General features: G+C 37.6%; 1 protein-coding gene across 2 annotated transcripts in view; it reads right to left on the reverse strand.

Annotated features, from left to right (window-relative positions):
* MRTFB (myocardin related transcription factor B) overlaps nt 1-19176 on the reverse strand; it is a 79972-nt gene that overhangs the window by 7390 nt on the left and 53406 nt on the right. For both annotated transcript variants that reach the window (XM_034065508.1, XM_031050329.2), the window contains 7 exons: nt 13342-13482; nt 11609-11856; nt 9887-10040; nt 6839-7864; nt 4950-5102; nt 1963-2121; nt 1536-1673 (listed from right to left, as the gene is read on the reverse strand). In XM_034065508.1, the coding sequence (XP_033921399.1) occupies nt 1536-1673; nt 1963-2121; nt 4950-5102; nt 6839-7864; nt 9887-10040; nt 11609-11856; nt 13342-13482 (2019 nt within the window). The remainder of the gene's footprint in view (nt 1-1535; nt 1674-1962; nt 2122-4949; nt 5103-6838; nt 7865-9886; nt 10041-11608; nt 11857-13341; nt 13483-19176) is intronic.

Genomic DNA, 19176 nt, shown 5'->3' on the forward strand with positions numbered 1-19176 from the left:
CCTAACACTTCTCAATGGTACAGAAGTACTAACCTATGATCAAGACTAAAATTCATATGAAACTGTCAATCTAGAAAACAGAGAAATAGTTTGGAGAGACACCTGTGAATCCCTGTGGTCATTTTCAATACAAAGGAATAGGGAAAAAATCTGAAAAGCAAGACAGATTTCATGAAGGCAACCCAGAAAAGAGGTGTTGAAAACTAGGACTAAGAAGGACAATTACTAACCCTGTCTTGTACCATGATAAGTACCTGGAATAACTGCCGTGCTTTGGGGGGTGCACCCTGAAATGCTTTCTTTCAGAGATAGCCTGTGAACAGCCATCATGCAAGATGCATTTTGTTAGGTATGGGTTTGTTGGTTGTTGCCTTGTTTGTGTTTGGTATTGTAGGTTTGGGGTATTTTTTCTTTTTTATCTTTTCTCCAATCTGTAGCTTCATGTTCTTTCCTTTTTTAAAGGGGAGGGGAAGCTTTCATCAACTGTTTATCTGTTTGTTTTAAACAGCCATCTCCTGAATATCTGAACCTTAAGCAAAAGTTAAAAAAATCCCCACAAACCCATTCTTTCAAAAACTGTCCAGGAAAAACAGAGACTTTCATGATGGTCTCAAAAACTAAAACAGTGGTTTAAACCACTGTTTTAAAACACTGTTTTACTCCGTAGATGGGAAGTAATTTGTTATACTCTGGTATAACTCTATTATAATCTTTGTCTGGTATAACTGTTATAACCTGGTATAACTCTGGTTATACTGTGGAGATGTGAAATAATTTATCATCCCAAGATCTAGCTCCTGAAGAGAGGCCAGTGAGGAGGCTAACTGGCAGTCAGTCATGTAAGACCTGTGTGCCTTCACTGTGAGGATGCTCACACATGCCAAGAACATATGGAATGGCATTAGAAACTCATGCTTCTGTCTGAGTGTCTGCCACCATGAAACGAGCAACCGATACTAAGTCACTGCAATACCTTATCTTTTGGAATAGTTCTGAAACACATGAGGTTAGGGACGCTCATTAGTTTTGTTTGCAGCTTTCCTCCAACATGAAAGGGTATCATGGTAAACTGACAAAGCAGTCTGTAGAACTATTCATCAAGCTCACTAAATATAGATTCTTTTCAGGCACGCACCTGGGCTCATGCATACAATGTCTGCCTAAATGTGTATAAACACAAACACATTATCCTCAAGTTTGCTTGAATGCACTTTCTCTCTTTTAAGCCTGAAGTTTGGGTATCATACATCCTTGAAACAAGTTGGGTGAAGGCTAGCTATTAAGTAGCAATAGCAGCATTATCCCATTATATGTATTGCCAACTGAATATTGTAAGAGTTACTTACATCTGTCTATTACTTTAATAAAAAGGAATAACGAAACGGGAGTCCTGTAGTTAAACGCAGTTATGAAAACAGTAACAGGGTATGTTAGACAATCTTGACACCAAACAAAGTACTAAAATAAGCAATGGCTGTGATAAATTTAAAGAAAAAAAAGATGGTTTTAATAGACTAAAAGGAGAAAATAACTACCTCACGGTGCGATGTCTGAATACTGCGGGTCTGTTTTATGGCCTCTTCATACCGAGGAGGATCTTTTGTCTTGGATACTGTGTTGTTGAAGAGGGTTTGTTGAACAATATAAGGCTGGGCTTGAGATGGAGAAGGAGGCTGCATGAAATAACAAAACAGTGACTAAACAATAGGCTTTAGTGAATTCAAGCTGACCAAGTTCTACATTTCTACAATTCTATTGAATTGTCATCCTGATCTACATATTAACAAATATCAACAGTACAGGTACTCTGAGGGATAAAATAATAGTCTCTTCACATGTACATACACACATACATTATTAAAATCTACAAAACTTTCTCCCTCCTTGAGTGAGCTGCGATATGTACTTTAAGAGCAATAATATAAACCTGAACTTTATGGAACACAGTGGGGCTAACCTTACCTTATTCGGCGTTGTAGGTCCATTCTGCACAGAGGGGACCTGGTTACCACCAGTGTGAATGTTAGAGTTTGATGTCTCATTAATAAAAGACTGTGAAGGTGTTGTAACTGGTGCAGTCTGATAGGAAAATACTGTATTTGATGTGGTGGGTGGAAAAACCTGTAAAGGATTAATACATCAGTCTTAGGCTGTGTTGGGTTTTTAACTAATAACATTGGGTAAAAGACATTAATAAATTTTAAGACCTGCTTGTTTAAATTCCCTATTAAGGGATTGTTATCTGTACTGATTTTTACCTCTGGTGGAATAATTTGTAAATCTAGAACAACTACTGTTTGAAAGAAACTTTGTGCTGTGACACAGTTTCATTCATAACTGATAACTAAAAATATTTCCCTGCAATTTTTCAGGAAGCATGAGGAAAGTGCACTTATACAATTTTTCCCAAATACATTCAGCAGAGTATGAAACAGTTTATTACCAGCAACATGATTTCCCCACCTAGTGGACAGTCAATAAAACTAACTAATCTGATAAAAAAATAGTATATATATCCACACCTGTCCTTGCTTTAAGATAGAATGGTTTGGTTTGTGCCATATAATTCTAATTTATCTAAAAATATCTATGAATAGTGAGGGAAAGGCAAAAGGTATAAGCGATGAACTTGGGTATCAACTATAAATTTGGTTACTGATATATAAACTTTTTATTTCTTCAACTGATAGTCCATACAGTCATTGCAAATGACTGCCAGCAGTATCCTGCTTCCCGTATTCTTAAGAGAGAAAGAAGGGCTATGAATATATGAGTGTGCAAGACTGTTATCATTCCCAGATACCTTTATGACAAAGGTGACAAATCTTAGATCAGGGATGGATTGGAAGCTATGATAAGCTTTGTGGAGTACCATCTAAATACCAAATTAAGTCTGCTGTGAAATGTTTTGATCCAGTGTCTGTTAGCCCCCTCGATCATCTGTGAAAACTTGTACTTTCCAGCTGTCTGGCACTGGGGGGAATGTCTGAAGAGATGTTTTTAAGTTCATTCAGTAATGAGACAAGGGCCATACGGTAGCTACAATGTGAAGAGACATCTCAAGTGTGTAGGAGAAAATAAATGGAATAATCAGCTGGTTTACATAAAAATCTAAGCTACCTGGGAAAGTCTAGACAAATTCAAGGGAAACTGGTTCTGAGAAAAACCTGTTTATAGAGGTGGTAACTATTAGAAAGACCAACTTCACTAAAAAAAGGTTAAATTAGTAAGTAGCATTATTCACTCACAGTTCATTAGCTCAGTCTGCCTTCTGAAATATCCAGCCCTTATGAAATGTAAACAGCAGAGAGGTAGAGCTAATGCTCAATGCATAAAAACTGTCCTAATGTGTGATATCACACCAGTATCTTACACTGATGAAAGACACAGTGCAATTATGCTGCTGGTCTCCTGTGTAAGAGTTGGCAGTAGATGTGTGAGAGAACCAGCTAGGACTGGCAGGCAGCTCAGCTCCGGGACAGCTAGATGCAGAGGGAACTCTGCTGGGAACTGTGCTGTCTCCATGACAACTGATCTGAATGGCAGAAAGACCAGAGGGTTCAATCCCTGGTTATCTCCTGCAATCATTTCAAGGAACTTGTAGTCAGCAGATGAAGCAAACTGCTAGTTTGGCACAAGTATACACCTTAGGATGACTGGAAAATTTCTATATGGGACTTGTCAAACTAATGAGGTAAGATTAGCCAGCCCCTCATCAAATGCCAGGGAACCTGGATGAGATCTCTTTTTGGGTCTCTATGTCAGTTTTGACTTCTGTAGGATAAGCTCAGTGTTGATGAAATGAAACAGATTGAACAAGCAGTCTGAAGAGTGGTTATGTGCATTTAGCGTGCTCCCCTTTATTAGCCAGGCATCTAGAAAATGGCAGGGCATAATTGTACATCTTTTGAGGTAACTTTTATCTGGAACAAGAGCCTTAGGAAAAGCAGATTAGAGGACACTGCACAGACAGAACATGGTTTCTATGATGCACTTTTGTAATCTGAAACATAAGTTTAGAAGGCTTAGATATTTTTTAACAGTTACAGGAAAATTACCATAAGAATTAGCCTCTTCATCTTGAAATCTCAGTTGTTTCTGAATTACTCTTTCCTTGAGACAGGCTGGAAAACCTTGCCTAGTGACAGTACTAAGTGATAGGAGCCCAAGGGTTGTAAGCACTGGTAAGGAAGCAATAAAGGTATCTCTGAGTCCCTAATAATAGAGGTCAAACTGAAGAAGGCTCAGAGGAAGAGAAAGCCCTTTCTTTTGTGATGACTGGTGCTGTTGGATTGGTCTGTGTTACCATATGAACATGACTGGACTGGCACTCTCAGCTGTGCATCCAGTGCTGATCTATGTTTTGGAATGGGACATTACAGAACTGACTGAGGAAGAGAAGGATCTCTCTGAATCACTGCCTGCATTACTCAGGAAGAGATGTATCATAGGTATGGTAGGGTTCTGACTCACTGGAATTGCATCCTCAGTATCTGAGTCCATAGCTTTCTTAGCAAGTAAGGATGAAACCAACAAGGAAAGCAGGAAAACTAAAAGGAACTAATTTAAAAGAATAAATCTCTGAAGACATAGGGAAAAGCTTTCTCCTAAGAACTGCCTACAGGAATCCTCCATTTTGAAGCAGCAGCAAATAAGAGAAACTGACTAAAATACCTGGTATACCACTTCTGCCAAGCATGTGGAAGAATGTAGTAAGAGTGGTGCCAGAAGACTACCATTAAGAGAAAAAGTCCTTTAGCCTTCTGTATTTTTCAACTGAAAAACAAAGTCCTGCATGTTGGAAAGAGAAGTTGCAAGCCCACTGTATTACACAGAAAAACATGGTAGAGAGATGTTAGGTGACTTGACCGTTTATATATGATGCAAATGACACTGCCTGGAATTAATTACACAACTATGTATCTTAATGCTTGTTGCTATCCACAAACCTTTCTGATTTGTTGGGTATGACCAAGTGCATGCTGCGTGATGTTTTGTTTTGATTGTGGAGTATGCATCTGAGGTGCTGTCTGGACCAGGCCAGAGGAAGAAACAGGAGCAGGTATTTGTGATGGGGTCTGTATTCCAGCTTGTGATTGAGCCTAAAGGATGAAGATAAAATATATGCATTATTCGTATCTCACAGTAAATTACATAATGTAAAAATCTATTGCATAGATTATGCAGAATGGCAACAGCATGTATTCTGGGAAGGATGAGTGTGAACTGTGTATAGGAAACAAAATTTTTACTCTGTTACTCGTGAGTTCCCAGGTAAAAGGTTTTAGAAATTTTAAGGAAGATAAAGACGAAGTGGAGAGGATTAAGTGAAGAGCAATGAAAATACTGCAGGAGATAGAGCATAACCAGCAAGAAAGTATTATAAGAACTGTGTTTGAGAAAAACAAAACTGATGATGTAAGAAAAAAGGTTTTTTTTAAGATGATCATAGTTCAGCCTGGAGAAGAGGCTGCATGGAAACCTCAGAGCAGCCTTCCAGTATCTGAAGGGGGCCTACAAGGATACTGGAGAGGGACTCTTCATCAGGCACTGTAGTGATAGGACAAAGGAGTGATGGGTTCAAAGTTAAACAGGGGAGATTTAGCTTAGATAGAAGGAGCTCTTTCCTTCTTGTTTGTGAGGGTGGTGAGGCACTGGTACAGGTGCCCAAAGCAGCTGTGACTGCCTCATCCTGGAAGTGTTCAAGGCCATGCTGGATAGGTCTTGGAGCAACCTGATGTAGTGTGTCCCTGCCCATGGCAGGGGGATGGAACTAGATGATCTTAAGGTTCTTAACCCTAACCATTCTATGATTCTATGATTCTACAGCCAAAGTAGTTTTTAATGACCACTGAAAGGCAAGAAGCATGTCTAACCCCAGGAAAGAAAATTTTAGCTGGTAGCTAGGAAAACTTCTGCAGTATCAGTGAAATGAAATACTAGAAGCTGCTGCTTATGGTTGTTAGAGAATGCTAGCAGGATTTCAGAACAATTTAGACAAAGATCTGTCTGACTGCGTAACTACCAGGAACCACTTCTTGCACTGTGGACTGTGCAAGAACCAGAATTTTACAGCCCTCATAAATGTTGCTAAATGCAACTGTGCACACACAGCACCAAAGCCTCAGCCCACAGCATGCCACAGCAGCCAAGTACAAGCTGGGGCTGAAAGAATACTTTGCTGGCACAGTAACAATGTGGGTGGCAAGAGATTTCATCTAGTCCCAGTAATAGCACTGGGTATCTACCTTTGATCAACAGGTTAAACTGTTTCAGTTTGGTCAGGTTACTCTTAAACCTCTTCATTTATAAACTATCTTGGTTTATGCTGTATTTATTCACTGTGATACTACCTATAATCAATCTAGAAATAATATTTGTGTAACTGTGTTTTCTTTTTATAGTTCCAGTAGGGTCCTACAACCTAGCATTCACATTTTTAACTCTGAGGCATCAGCACAAAAGAAGTTCAAAACTCCATTTTGCAAACAGGTGTACCCAAATTAAAGCCCTGGGTTTACAGCTATTACAATTTGGAGTTAACAACCTGGTAGCATATGCTGATATAAATCAACACCAACTGTGCATGAAGACACTGCATGGAAAGGCAGGTACTTCTCAGGGAAGTATCTGAGAACAAAAGTTGCAAAGCAAGCAAGCACTAGAAGAAGTTATAAAGAGATTGGCTCTTAAGTTTTTCTGCCCTTTTACCTAAAGCAGAAAAAGGCTAAGCCTGATTTTTAAGTTAATCTTACAAGCAGCACATTTACCTAATTATAGTAAGTTATTCAAATAGTGCCATGCAGTTTCCATTATGGAAAAATAAAAACACCTTTACCTGCAACTTTATATTTCCAACTGGCAGCTGCACTGCAGTGGCAGAATTCGGTCCCTGGATAGACAGAGGAAGGAGCAGCTGTGCAGTTCCTTGGGTAGTTAATAAAGCTTGAGGTTGGGCAACAACTGCGGTTTGTGGCTGCCGCTGTGGATTAACATAAAATTGAGAAATGGCATTCTGAGGTTCAGCTTTGGCCACAGGTATCTCCTGCTTGATAACAACTGCCTTTTTGGCAACTGGATTCTGGCCACTAGTATATACTGATTGTCCTAAAGAATGACTAGCTACAGGTACAGATTGACTGGTACTAGAGCAATCAGTAAGGGCATTTTCATCTTTGACAGCAGTATTGAACTGCTTCTGTTCCAAAGCAGCTGAGTTACCAGAAGTCTGAGACTGTTGCTGTTGTCCCCGTTTTTCAACCTCAAGTTGCATTTTCAGGACTTCCACAAGTTTTTGCTCTTGTTCCAGTTTCCTTTTGAGCTCTTCAATCTGCTTTTCTTTTTCTTGAAGCTTTCGGTCCTTTTCTGCTACATCAAACTCCATGGTTGAGATGTTTCCACTACTGCGATTCTGATTGTCATCAGTTGTATTTGCTCTTAGTGGCGAAGTACTTAAGAACTGGGATGGTGACATCATGGTCATCATTTCTGTGAAAGTATCTGCCATACTCGTGTCATCTGTGCTTAGACTAGATTGTTCTGAAGGAGAGGGAGATACAGGCAAAGGAGAGCTAATGTTTTCTGTATTCACTGCTTTGCAGCCAGGTCCAGTAGATGTTTTTTCTGGAGGAAAGCTGGATATCGTGTTAGCTGCTGGTTTATTTAGTGTTGCAACAGGAAATGACACAGACACTTCCCCAGCGTTACCTGTGGCCCCAGTAGAGGTGGCTGCTGTAACAGAGCTACTAGTAGCAACCCCATTGTTATTAAGATCTTGATAGGTTTTCAGACGCTCAATAAGATCTGTTTTTGTTCCTGACACTGGTAATCCCCTCAATTTCAACTCCATTTTAAGCTCAGCTACCTGAAATAAAGCACAATAAGAAAAAAGTAGAAGTTACTTATATACATTCTACCTTATTCCATCTTAATAATTATTTGCAGCATATTTGCTAGTTATTACACCTCTGGGTTCTGGCACTGTGCATGATCTGTGAGCACACTTCCATGACCTCCTACTTCATTTCACTGTTTAAGTTGCTAAAACCTTAGTAGTGTTAAGTTATTGTATGATGAACAACAGCAAAGTCATGCAGATTTTTCGTAAGTATTCAAAAAAGGAAAGTGAATGTACAGGTCTAATTCTGGGCTAACAGCTTCTGAAGCAAACCTGTAGAGGGTGGCAGCAATGCAGATCAGAACACTGAACACCAGTATGCTGAACCCCTTGTTACACCATCAAGACACATAGATCTGAGAAATGTTATCAGGTCAGTTGTCAGTTGGATGACTCAATAGACGCATCAAGCACAAAAGGCTTCTCTCCCTAATTAGCAACTGAACTGAAGCTATGTGTCATCTGGGTTTCTTCTACAAACAGAAAAAGATCAAGCAATCAAAATAATCTAATTTCTGGAATAAAAATGTTCTCAGTTTTCCAGTAAGCTTCCAGACAAAGTGAAGTGCAAATGTGTTGAGTGTAAATTAATTCTGTGATTCAGTCACAATGAATGGCTTCCATTTATGATATACATACACCACATCTAACTCTAGAGTGTTTGGGCTACATGTGTGTTAGAACTACCTCCAAAAGAGTAAAAGGTAGTGACCTCAAATATTTCAGTACTTTGCCAGTCTAGAACTTTACAGGTCCTCATGATTTGGAAATGATGAAAAGTCACATCAATCCTTTAGCATCTCTGAGAACCACATCAATTCCGTGTTAAATAACTGTCTGCCTAACAGTGATTATCAGCTGTTTCCCAGTCTGGTCTCCTCTACCCTTGTTTGAGGGTGCTTTCCAATCCTTCTGGGTTTCAGCAATGCATTTCAGCATTAATCAGAGCTGATTTAGATATTCAGTGTTAAAACCACCGCTAGCAGGTCTGCTTATATTATTGCTACTACATTAGCAGGAACACAAAAAAAAAAGCAGAAATGGGTAAGTGAACAGCTTTAATCACTGGAAAGCACAAATTCAGATATTAAATATCTTAAATAGTTATTAGTTAATAACTTAGAGTTTGAAAAGGTTATTTCAAATGCTGCTTTGAATTGAATTTTATAGGTTTGTTTCATACTAAAAGACTGGCTTTAGCTGATGACAGTACATTCTTGTCTTGAAAATCTGATTTTCTGAAACCCTTTTTTTTATCCTGTCAAGTCTAAAAAAATATTCCCATCCTTCACAAATCCAATGCCTTGTAGAGAGACGTGAAGCAACTGCCCACTAGATGTCCCTGCTCCTCTGTTCAGGTCTGGCACATTCCTGTGGTAGTTATTGGAAGGCTCTGAATCTAAACCCCCACAGACTTCTTTAGACTCACTTTCATTAGGTACTCCACTGTGTTAATTCCTGTTGATGTATTTTGAAAGAAGAAAATCCTGTACAATCCCCACATATTGCAATTTAAAGAGAGTTTACAAGATTATAACTTTAAATCTTTTATGAAATTTAGTGTTAAATTTTCAGATGATGTATTGAACTCTCGTAAAAACATCTCTTATTTCCTATTTTCTTTTACAGAGAAAATAGTATTCCAGTGTCTAATGTGCCTGGGCGAGAACCTCACATGAAGGGTACCTCACAGTTTACCCAAGGTATCAAGTTATGTACCCATACAATCTGTCTGAATTCTTCCTCTTCTAATTCTATGGGAAAGAAATGTTATTTCCAGAGCATATGCATGTGAGGAGGCTCACTCAAACAAATATTTAAATCCAAAAGACTTGTGTTTGAGAACTTTGCCAACCTTATTGTAAATAATTAAGAGAAAAGTACAGTCTTCATTGGTAAATAATATCCAGGCTTCCTCTTGACAGTAACAGTTTGCAAGTTATGACCTATGGTAATGCACAGGAACAGACAAGTCCCTTTTATTTTTACCTTCAAGTCATCCAAGCTTGAAGGCAGAGGTCCTGGTTTGCGGCTAGGAATATTAGTGTTCTGTCTTGGGGAGCTGGCAGCTGAGGTGGGTGTGCTGCTGTTCAAATTAGTCAGTGGCGTGTTCCCGTTGTTACTCTGCTTGTCATTCAGTGGCCTGCAAGCGATAAAAAAAGGGGACAGTAATGTCAATGCTGAATATATTATGTTTTCAGTCAAGAAGCTGCGATTCTCAATCTAGTGTCTCATCAAGTTAATGGAAAAATTGATTTTTTTTCAAACAAATACATGTTTAACATACGACATTAACTATTTTTAGTAAAACAGCACAGAGAAGAAAACATAACAGGAGCGTAGCATATTGGTATTTTATTTTCTCTTCAGTGAAGTGTACTCAAGTAATTTTCATGATTTTTATTATTGTCATGGTATCCCTGAAGGACACTACGGACTGTAGAATCAGTTCATACAAATCACTCATTAACTAGAGCAACTAGTTAAGGTTTTTGTTTGACATCAATAAGAAAACCCACAATAGTGAACTATGTATCAAACCAACATACATGCTCCCGTGCTTATACATAATAAAGACCAATGTGAAGGCAGTTTAGCCTCAAGATGATGCATTTTTATCAGCAGTACTCATAAGAATCTCATATAAGGACCTCAAAATAATTGTAAAAAACTTAAAAAATGCCATAATTGACACCAGCTACCACAAGTCAGATCTTTTATTTTGTTCAACTGATTTATGAAGAAATGTTTCTGAAATGTCAGTAAATGGAACAGAAGAAGCGTGGGTAAGCAGGCAGAAACATCTCTAGTCCAAATGTTAGGATACATGGTAATTATAAATATAACCACAGATGGTATCTTTAACTTTTCTAGCCTCATTGCTGAGGAAAAATAACTTGGTGAAAACTCATATAAAAAAACCCCAACAAAACCCAACATAGTTGAAAGTCATTTGAATTTAGGGTTGTGTGACTGTGGCATGTTACATTATAAGCACTTCCAGGAAAAGATTGATCTTAGATGGTGAGAATGAAACCCTGCGGACAGTAGTCATCTTATTCTGCTATAGGGTGTTGGCAACGCTTTAAAGATTTATTTTCTGACTGCTTCTACCTCTAAATCAGAAAGTATATTTCTCACTGTTGAACTCACTATCATATCAACACTGATAAGGAACTCTTGTAAGCATCAGTGATGAAGCTATATCCAGTAGCTTCAGTGATGAAGCATTTTAACCAATTTACAATGACTGTTTCTTCTTTTTTGTAAAACTGTAAAAATGTGCTCTGTGAAACCAATGTAAAAGGACAATAAAACCACAACAGTAGTACGTGTCTTTGTAAAAGCCATTGTCTGTAAGCTGCTTTTCTGCTCTGCCTATGTCATATTTGAGTGAAAATGATGTCAAAACTTTCTGGCTTTTGCATACTTGAGTTTCAAATATGCATCTAGGTCAGAAAAAATGCATCTGACAGGTAAGAGGTTCTGTTTCAATGTCATACAAAAATAATTAAGAGTATTTTAACAAGAGAACCAACTCATCAACATTGTTAAATGAGGCTGGTAATACCCACAGTGATGCACACTGCCATTTCAGTTTTTTCAGGTTTCAAACATCTCTAAACATTTGCAAAACACGCTTCCTTCTAAAGCAGTAAGTGTGTAACTGATGTACATATCTTTAAAGGACATAAACAATGCTTCACATACTTCAGTGGTGCAGGTAGAATTGTCTGGTAGTTGTAGTGTTGTTGCTGTTGGCTCAGGATCTGCAGCTGCAAAAACAGTTGCTGCTGTTGTAGCAGACGAGCATAGTTGGAGTCCATCTGTGGCTCATTTTTCTCACCTTTCTGATCAGGTGGAATATACTGATGATACTTCAATTTTTTCACCCTTGGCTTAGGTTCTTTACATTTCTTGCTCCGATGCTTCTCATTTGGGTTCTTTGGGTGGCTTTGCTGTTTATGGATGGAAAAGATTGAAAACACTGTTATAGCCATCTCATTTACAAGCAGCTATGAAAGGTACAAAGATATAGCTTATAGGAGCACACTTACTGCAAAGAGTTGCTGAATACAGTTTTCCCTGCAAACTTGCCCTAATGCATCACTTACTACCCTTGAACATAACTAACTAATATACTCCAGCTGACTTATACTGTGCACAAGGAGGAGTCATTGAATCAGTTTGTGAATGTTTTTTAATAGATGGCACAAATGAAGCTAAGGGATTCTGCTAGTCACAACCTGCCATTGCAAAGAGGCATTCTTCTTAAACAGGCAAGTTCAAGGCCACTTAGCAGCCGGTACAAGGAAAAGCTACAATCTTAAAGTCTACCTGTAAACATCTGCATCTCAGAGGTACTTACAAGTCTAGATTAAAAGCACGGACAATCCTATGAATTACAGCATCACTCTTGGGAAACTTCCAGCAGCACCCTGGCAGGCAATACGTGCACATGTGATGAAACTCCCTTCCTGTCAAAAGCTCTTTGAAATTATTTTGAGTGAAAAGTTGAAGCCCATTACCTAGTCACACAGAAGGTATCAAAGCAGAAATCCTGTGTTGATCCATGCACATTTATTACAGCCTGTTTTGGGGGATATTTAAATTTGTCATTAAGGTCCTGTGTTAAGGAAGCTGGTACAAGTCCTGTGATTTCACTGGATAGAGCCAGATTTATACTAGAAAATAATTCTCAGTTAAATTTACAAGGATGAACTCTAATAATTAACTTCATGTAGTTAGGCAGAAGTCCATATACAGTTGTTACACAGCTGAAGAACTTTTGCAAAACTGCCGAAATGAAGTATTGTAGACATTTTCTAACACAAATCTCACTCTAACTGGATTTGAAAAAGCTTTCCATGCTGCTGGCTAGGTTACTGCAGAAGAGAGAACCAAGTACGTTCTTCTGGTACTCAAATACAAGGATACAGTAACTTCTCTCACACAGTGCCTTCTGCTTACACAATAAATGACCTAAGAAAACAGGTGCAGAAAAGGAGCAGTGCTGTTCACCAGTTTGGTTATGGGTAGACTATGAATGTGGTTGCCTTCGTTTCTATTAAATTACTCTCCACACAAAACTAGATTGGAAACAATTAATTTAACCCATAAAAAGTAGAAACTCAACACTGCAAAAATCTTATTTTCCTTACTTCTTGAAAACTTCCATAGCCATATAATGCATAATTCTGCAGAATTATACAGTACAACTGTACTGTCAGGACCTCTTGGAATAATGAGCCAGTCCCTACGACTGTTAATGATGGATCTTAGCATGCAAAAGCTTTTAGTCAACAGCCCAGTGTGTTCTCCTGAACACTAATAGTTAGTTCTAGGCACTATCACATCACTTGTATTTTTTCATTAGATATAGCATTGGAAAAGGACATAGGTTAAGAACACAGTCCTCAGATGCCATTCTTACGGGTACCTACCTTTACTAACGTTGGCCCAGGCTTTGCTGCAGATACAGTATTTGTGGTCAGGGTTGTTGTAGCAGTAGAACGTGTAACGTGCTGTTCAATTGTAGAAGGAGTTTTGAGAAATTCAGGAACTGGAGAGGTTAAAGGTGGATACTAGTATTAAAAAAATATAAGGAAAAAGAGAAACATTAAAAACATCCACCATCTGAGTCATTGCAAGAATGTGAAAAGGTTAACACAATTTACTGTCATGGCAAATTCACAAAATATTTTTAGGAGGAATGGCAAAACAAGGACTCTTTTGTGTACACGTCTACAAGTATTCTAAAAAGGCATATTTTGGCACATTTCAAATACAGCAAATAGGATAAACTGGTTTCTTTCCTTGACTACTTAGTTTAGAATTTTATCTACTGCATGTAAATGCATCTGAAGTCTGTTTTTACAACTACAATACAGTGCTTTTAGTTTCACCAAGGTAAAACAGTAATTGATTTTAATATCAATTTTTGTAGTATTTCTTACTACATATTTTCCCAATACTGATTTTTTTCTTAATTTTTATTGTTGGGTTTTCTGCAGGTAGAAAGCATGACATCCCAAAAGGATTTATAACAACATACAAAAAAAGCAGAATCCTTTTCTCCTTTTAACCTACATGAAAACATTTTCTTTGTCTTTCATTCAAAATCATAGAAAAAGAGCTGGAAGGCCCTTCAGAAATACCTCACCCATTCAAGTCAGGAATATTTTACTTAAACTGCTCCTAACATGTATGTCTCTGGCTGGTAGCCCAGAATCAGATTACCTAACTGATGCCAGTTCTTAGCTTTGTAACTGCAAAGAACTGACAGCTGTCACTGAAGTACTTCTGCTCCTGACATAAGGATACAAAAGAAATCTTCTCTTCAAGGTAGTCATTCAGAATTACAGAAAAAGGTTATGTCAAATAAACTTTTCTTGTTAGTTTCACATATCAAGGCTTCTAGAAACCAATGAATTACAGATTTTATGAATATAAATAATTTCTATATTTTTATATGCAACTAAGTACAGAATAAATAGTTCAAACAAAATTTATAAAATGCTGAGCAAAAGGAGAGCTAAGGGTTAAAAATAATGAAAGGAAAATTGTGTGCATTGTTAGCAGAGGTACCTCCATTTATTTTTATGCTGTTTGAAGCACCATTACTATTTGCCCCTAGACACACTCCATGTGTACTGCAGAAGCCTCCTCAAGCTGCAGAGAACATAGCTTCATCCCCTCAGGATGGGGGCCTCCAGTATCTTTGAATGTCTGGGAAGTCAGCATCATGTGTACACAAGGAGAACCTTACCACCCAAACCAGTACTGTCAGAATAGCCTCTTTCATGAGGGTCAAACACCAACACAGGGAAATGAGCTTCTTGTTTCAGAATGATCATGCAGCAGCACAGATGGGTTTTACAGCAACAGCTTCCTATTGTCAGAGAAAGCATAGCTGTGATTGTACCAGGAGGTATGTTTCTCCTGGATTACATTACTGTGCAGGTACAATCCAATAGCCTGAACTTTACTGAGTTTGTTCCCTTGCTGCTAAAAATATATGTGCAGTTTCTTTTATAAACTTGTTAAAGTCCCTATAGGCTTAGGACTTTTTTATTGTTATTCTTTTCCCAGCCCACCAGAAAATTCCCAAAAGATTTCCTGCATAATAACCAAACTTCACAGAGCTTAACTTTGTCCTATCATTTTTTTCTGTGCTGAAATTGTTTTCTGACTTGAAACCTATTTCCCCTCTGTAGTGAATATCCTTCTGATGGGATATGGATGCTATACATAAACAGATCTCTGCCCTTGTTTTTCTAGCTACACAAATTAATTTTTGTTCTTTTCTCATAAGAGATTTTTTCATTCTCTGATCATCCTATTGTGTTAGTTTTTATTAGTCTGTCTTTAATATAAGTAACTGGAAATGTATAGGATATTTCATATGTGGTCTCACTGGATCCTTGAAGTGGCATCAACACTCATACTGGAATCATCTCATCTGGCATACTTGCAATTTCACAGAAGCAGTAATGCTGTAGCTCAGTTACCTTACTACTGACCACTACACCCACACTGTATTCCTCCTCAGTTTTCTATTAAGTCAAGAGTCCCCAGGTTTCCACACTTTGTCATGAGAAGGAGAGGTGGTGTGTATCTTTCTAACTAATCGAACTATTCAATTTTACTGGAATTCTATTTCTCTCCTACAAGCCCAATCAACAAGTTCTTTCTGTGTAATACCAATACTCTGTGCTGACTATGCCTTCCAGCTTTTGCTGCATGACCCATTCTTATGTCAAGGTTGTTAATGGTAACATGAAACCATAAGGTCCCCAAATCAACTCCTGCAGAGCACTATTACCAGCTTCCTGTTGACCCAGAACTTCCCTGTCTTACCTCTGCTAAACACAATCTTCTCCAGCTTTGCTAGTGTTTAATGTCTTAAAGTATTAAATCTAGACAGATGAGATCAGCTGCATTTCCATTGTTTAAAAAAGCAATTAGATCACCTAGCATCGTATTCTTTCTTATAAAAGCCCATCCTTTATATTCCTATCAATAAATATCCTTTTTCTTCAGAAAAATTTGAAAACCTTGCATTCTAATTAAGTCAGATGGGTACTTTTCCCTAATTCATTCCTTCCTTCCTATGCTCTACTATTCCTCCATGAGATACTACCACAAAGCACTTAAATCAGTTTGCTAAAAACACATGGTACACATTTTGCAACTTTATGTCCTGGGTCTTGTGTATTTCTGGGATGGCAGTTATCAAGCTGCAGTCTGCAGGCACTGAACTCTCCACCTTCAACTTACAATTAAATTATAATAATTTTCCCTTCTATCTCTGTGTTTCTTTCAAGACGTTTTGCAGCCTTGCCAAGCATCAGGTGCCAACCATCAGCTATAGTGAGCTTGCCATAACCTATCTAAAGTGTATAGTAGCTGTGAGCCTTCTGTGGTGCAGCCATCCAGAGGAAAAGCTCCTGATACTGCTTTAATAAATTGCGAGATTTAGTATGCCATGCCTAGTCACTGAAACATTGCACACATGCCTGTCTTGGGGTTGTGTCAGTTTATGGTGGCAGGCTAAAGATATAAATGCCTCTATTTTTATATCCAACTTTCAAAGTGTTTGCTCTGGAAAGCATCCGATATCTACACAGTATCTGTTATTTGCTGGACTTGCATAAGAATTGGCAGGGTACTTTAGAGGGACTTATGCTTTAAGCAAGAGTTCTGGGTGCTGTATTCCAACATACTGCACTCCTATCAAGTTTAAAAGGCTTACTCTAGTTATAGCAGTAGCATTTAAAAAAGCACTTCGTTTCTTTGATTCAAAGTGTCATGTACAGTATTACCATAAAGCACAGGAGAATCCTAATGATCTCATGATTTTCACTGGATCTTACACTTTCTTTTCTTGAGGTCCCATCTAAAAAGCATTTTAAACATTTGATACTTCAGCTTACTGGTTAAATTATCTTTTATAACTCATCATTCTGATCCTTCTTGAACCCAAACAAATAACTTGACTTCAAACATACTGTTCAGCAACCCCTTTATAGGCTATGAAAACTCCATAAAGACAGTGATACAAAACTTCTTCAAATGGAAAAGTTAGTAACTTTCAAAAAAAACACAAAACCAAAACAAACACCCAACACAAATAAAAAACCCCATCCCCCCTCTTTAATTCATATTGGTTGAAATCACTGTGTAAACCTTCTCCTCTTGCCATACAGTGAATTACTTTTTCTTTACATTAGTTGTTATCCTAAATGACAAAGGATTAATGGCTACATAAAGCTTTTTATAGACTTCCCAGTTTTAGATGAGATGACTGTGTCAGTAATTAACTTGATATATTTTTAAATTGAAATAAACTAAATTAACAGGTTTTAACTTCTTCACTTGATTACTTCATAAAGTAATGTAAAGACAGATTCCTTTAAACTGATCTTCTATTTCCACTCACAGATAATATGATTTCTGGACCTAACTGCAAACAAGCATCTAGGAGGTCACCAAGCTACAGTGAATACATTAAGAAAACAGTCATTATGTTCTGTCTCATGAAGCAGAATATTTGAGATACTTTGACAGTAACTGTTTCATGTCTTCAATATTGTGAACACCAGTTTGATCTCTTTAGAGTGGTGTGGTTAGACTGCCTAATCCCTACCATATGCAAATACATCAGGTTAAAGCAAGTTGTAGGTAATCAGTCAATGAGAGCTGAAGGTTCTCGAAGTTATGTTACATCCTCCGAAGCCTGGAAACGTGTGGAGGAGGAAGCCTTGAGAAGAACTTTGGCTCCACTCCACTGTTTTCAAAATATTCTTTGTATTTTATGTTGTAATAAAATGTAAAATTTGTCAGAGGAAATTAAAAGAATGAAGGAGCAATTTCCCAGACACATCTCCTGTAGAGATGTGATGTGCTGTTGTTCTTTATTTCCAGAGCAACAAGGTAAGCAGCTGTTTTATTCTGCAGAAGAGCAACTTCACAATTTAGATCTGTTCACAGAAGGGGCTGCAATGTTATGAAATCCATAAGCAAAGGATTGAAGTTCTAGCTGAAGTGCTTTTTCTATCAAATTCAAGTGCTCTGTTATGTTGTTGCTGCAATCACATACCTATCTTATGCTTCCTACTTGAAAAGCTTTTGGCATGTATTGCTTTGAGTATTTTTATTTAACTCTCCATTAGAAACCTAATTCTTTACTTAGGAATCTAATTTCATGTGGTTTGTTTTCAGTTTATGCAACACAAATTACATTCTCTCTCTATGAAACCAAATTCACATCTTAGTCTGTCTTTTAGGGAACAATGAAAGAAAGTGGATGTGCCATACTTCATGTCCAGCATTGGTTTTGAATATGAACCTTACAGTACTTTCTCTATCCACTACAGCAATAAGAAAACCAAGGAGAGTGACTACAGATCCTAAACTACTCAGCTGTCAAGCATCCATGGTCATTAAGACAATAACAACTTTGAGGCACAAATAATATTTATCTCTATTTATTTTTACATTACTTTATGCAGTAAGAACTCCATAATCAGTTCTCTTATCTTTTGTTTGTGTCTAAATTAATAAATTGCAGCACAGTTCCCTATGTAGAGCTCTGGCTTTGCTACACATCCTCTGAGAGTTCAAATACAGAAATACACGCATTTTCCAAAAGAATGCTTAATAAAAAGAAAGGAAGAAAAAAAAAATAAATGAATAGCTAATTTATGCATGCTTTTCTCTTTAGTGCAGTGGAGAAAGTGATGAAGGAACACTCTTGGAAAGTCCTCCTGAGGAAAATGTCCATTATAGATCAGAGTTGATCAACATTAACCTGAAGAATATTACATGTTTATAGTGGTACCATTTACATATTTGTCAAACTTTAATACACTCCCAAATTCTTTCAAAATAAAGTATTTTAAAGGTATACAGGCTAGAACAACTTGTTTTTAGCAGGTACAGACTGGCATAAAATGAAACAAGTTCAAAGGCTGTTGAATTTCCATTGAGTTAACACTTTCTGCTTAAGAAATACTGTTCAAATTAATAGAAAACATTTCAGCTTATCAAGCAGAAATGACAACACTACTGAAATTTCTGTCTGCATATACACGCAGTGTATTGATATCAAGCGCACAAGGCTGAGAGAAGTATTAAACTGATGCCATTTGTAGTCACTTAATGTATATATAACTCTGATGAACACCCAAATCTTTTCACAAAACGATTCATTAATTTTAACCATGGATTGTATGGTAAAATGCAGCAATCTGAAACATAAATTACTGTTATAATAA

This window comes from Melopsittacus undulatus, chromosome 8, assembly GCF_012275295.1.
Source record: "Melopsittacus undulatus isolate bMelUnd1 chromosome 8, bMelUnd1.mat.Z, whole genome shotgun sequence".
Classification (NCBI taxonomy): Eukaryota; Metazoa; Chordata; class Aves; order Psittaciformes; family Psittaculidae; genus Melopsittacus; species Melopsittacus undulatus.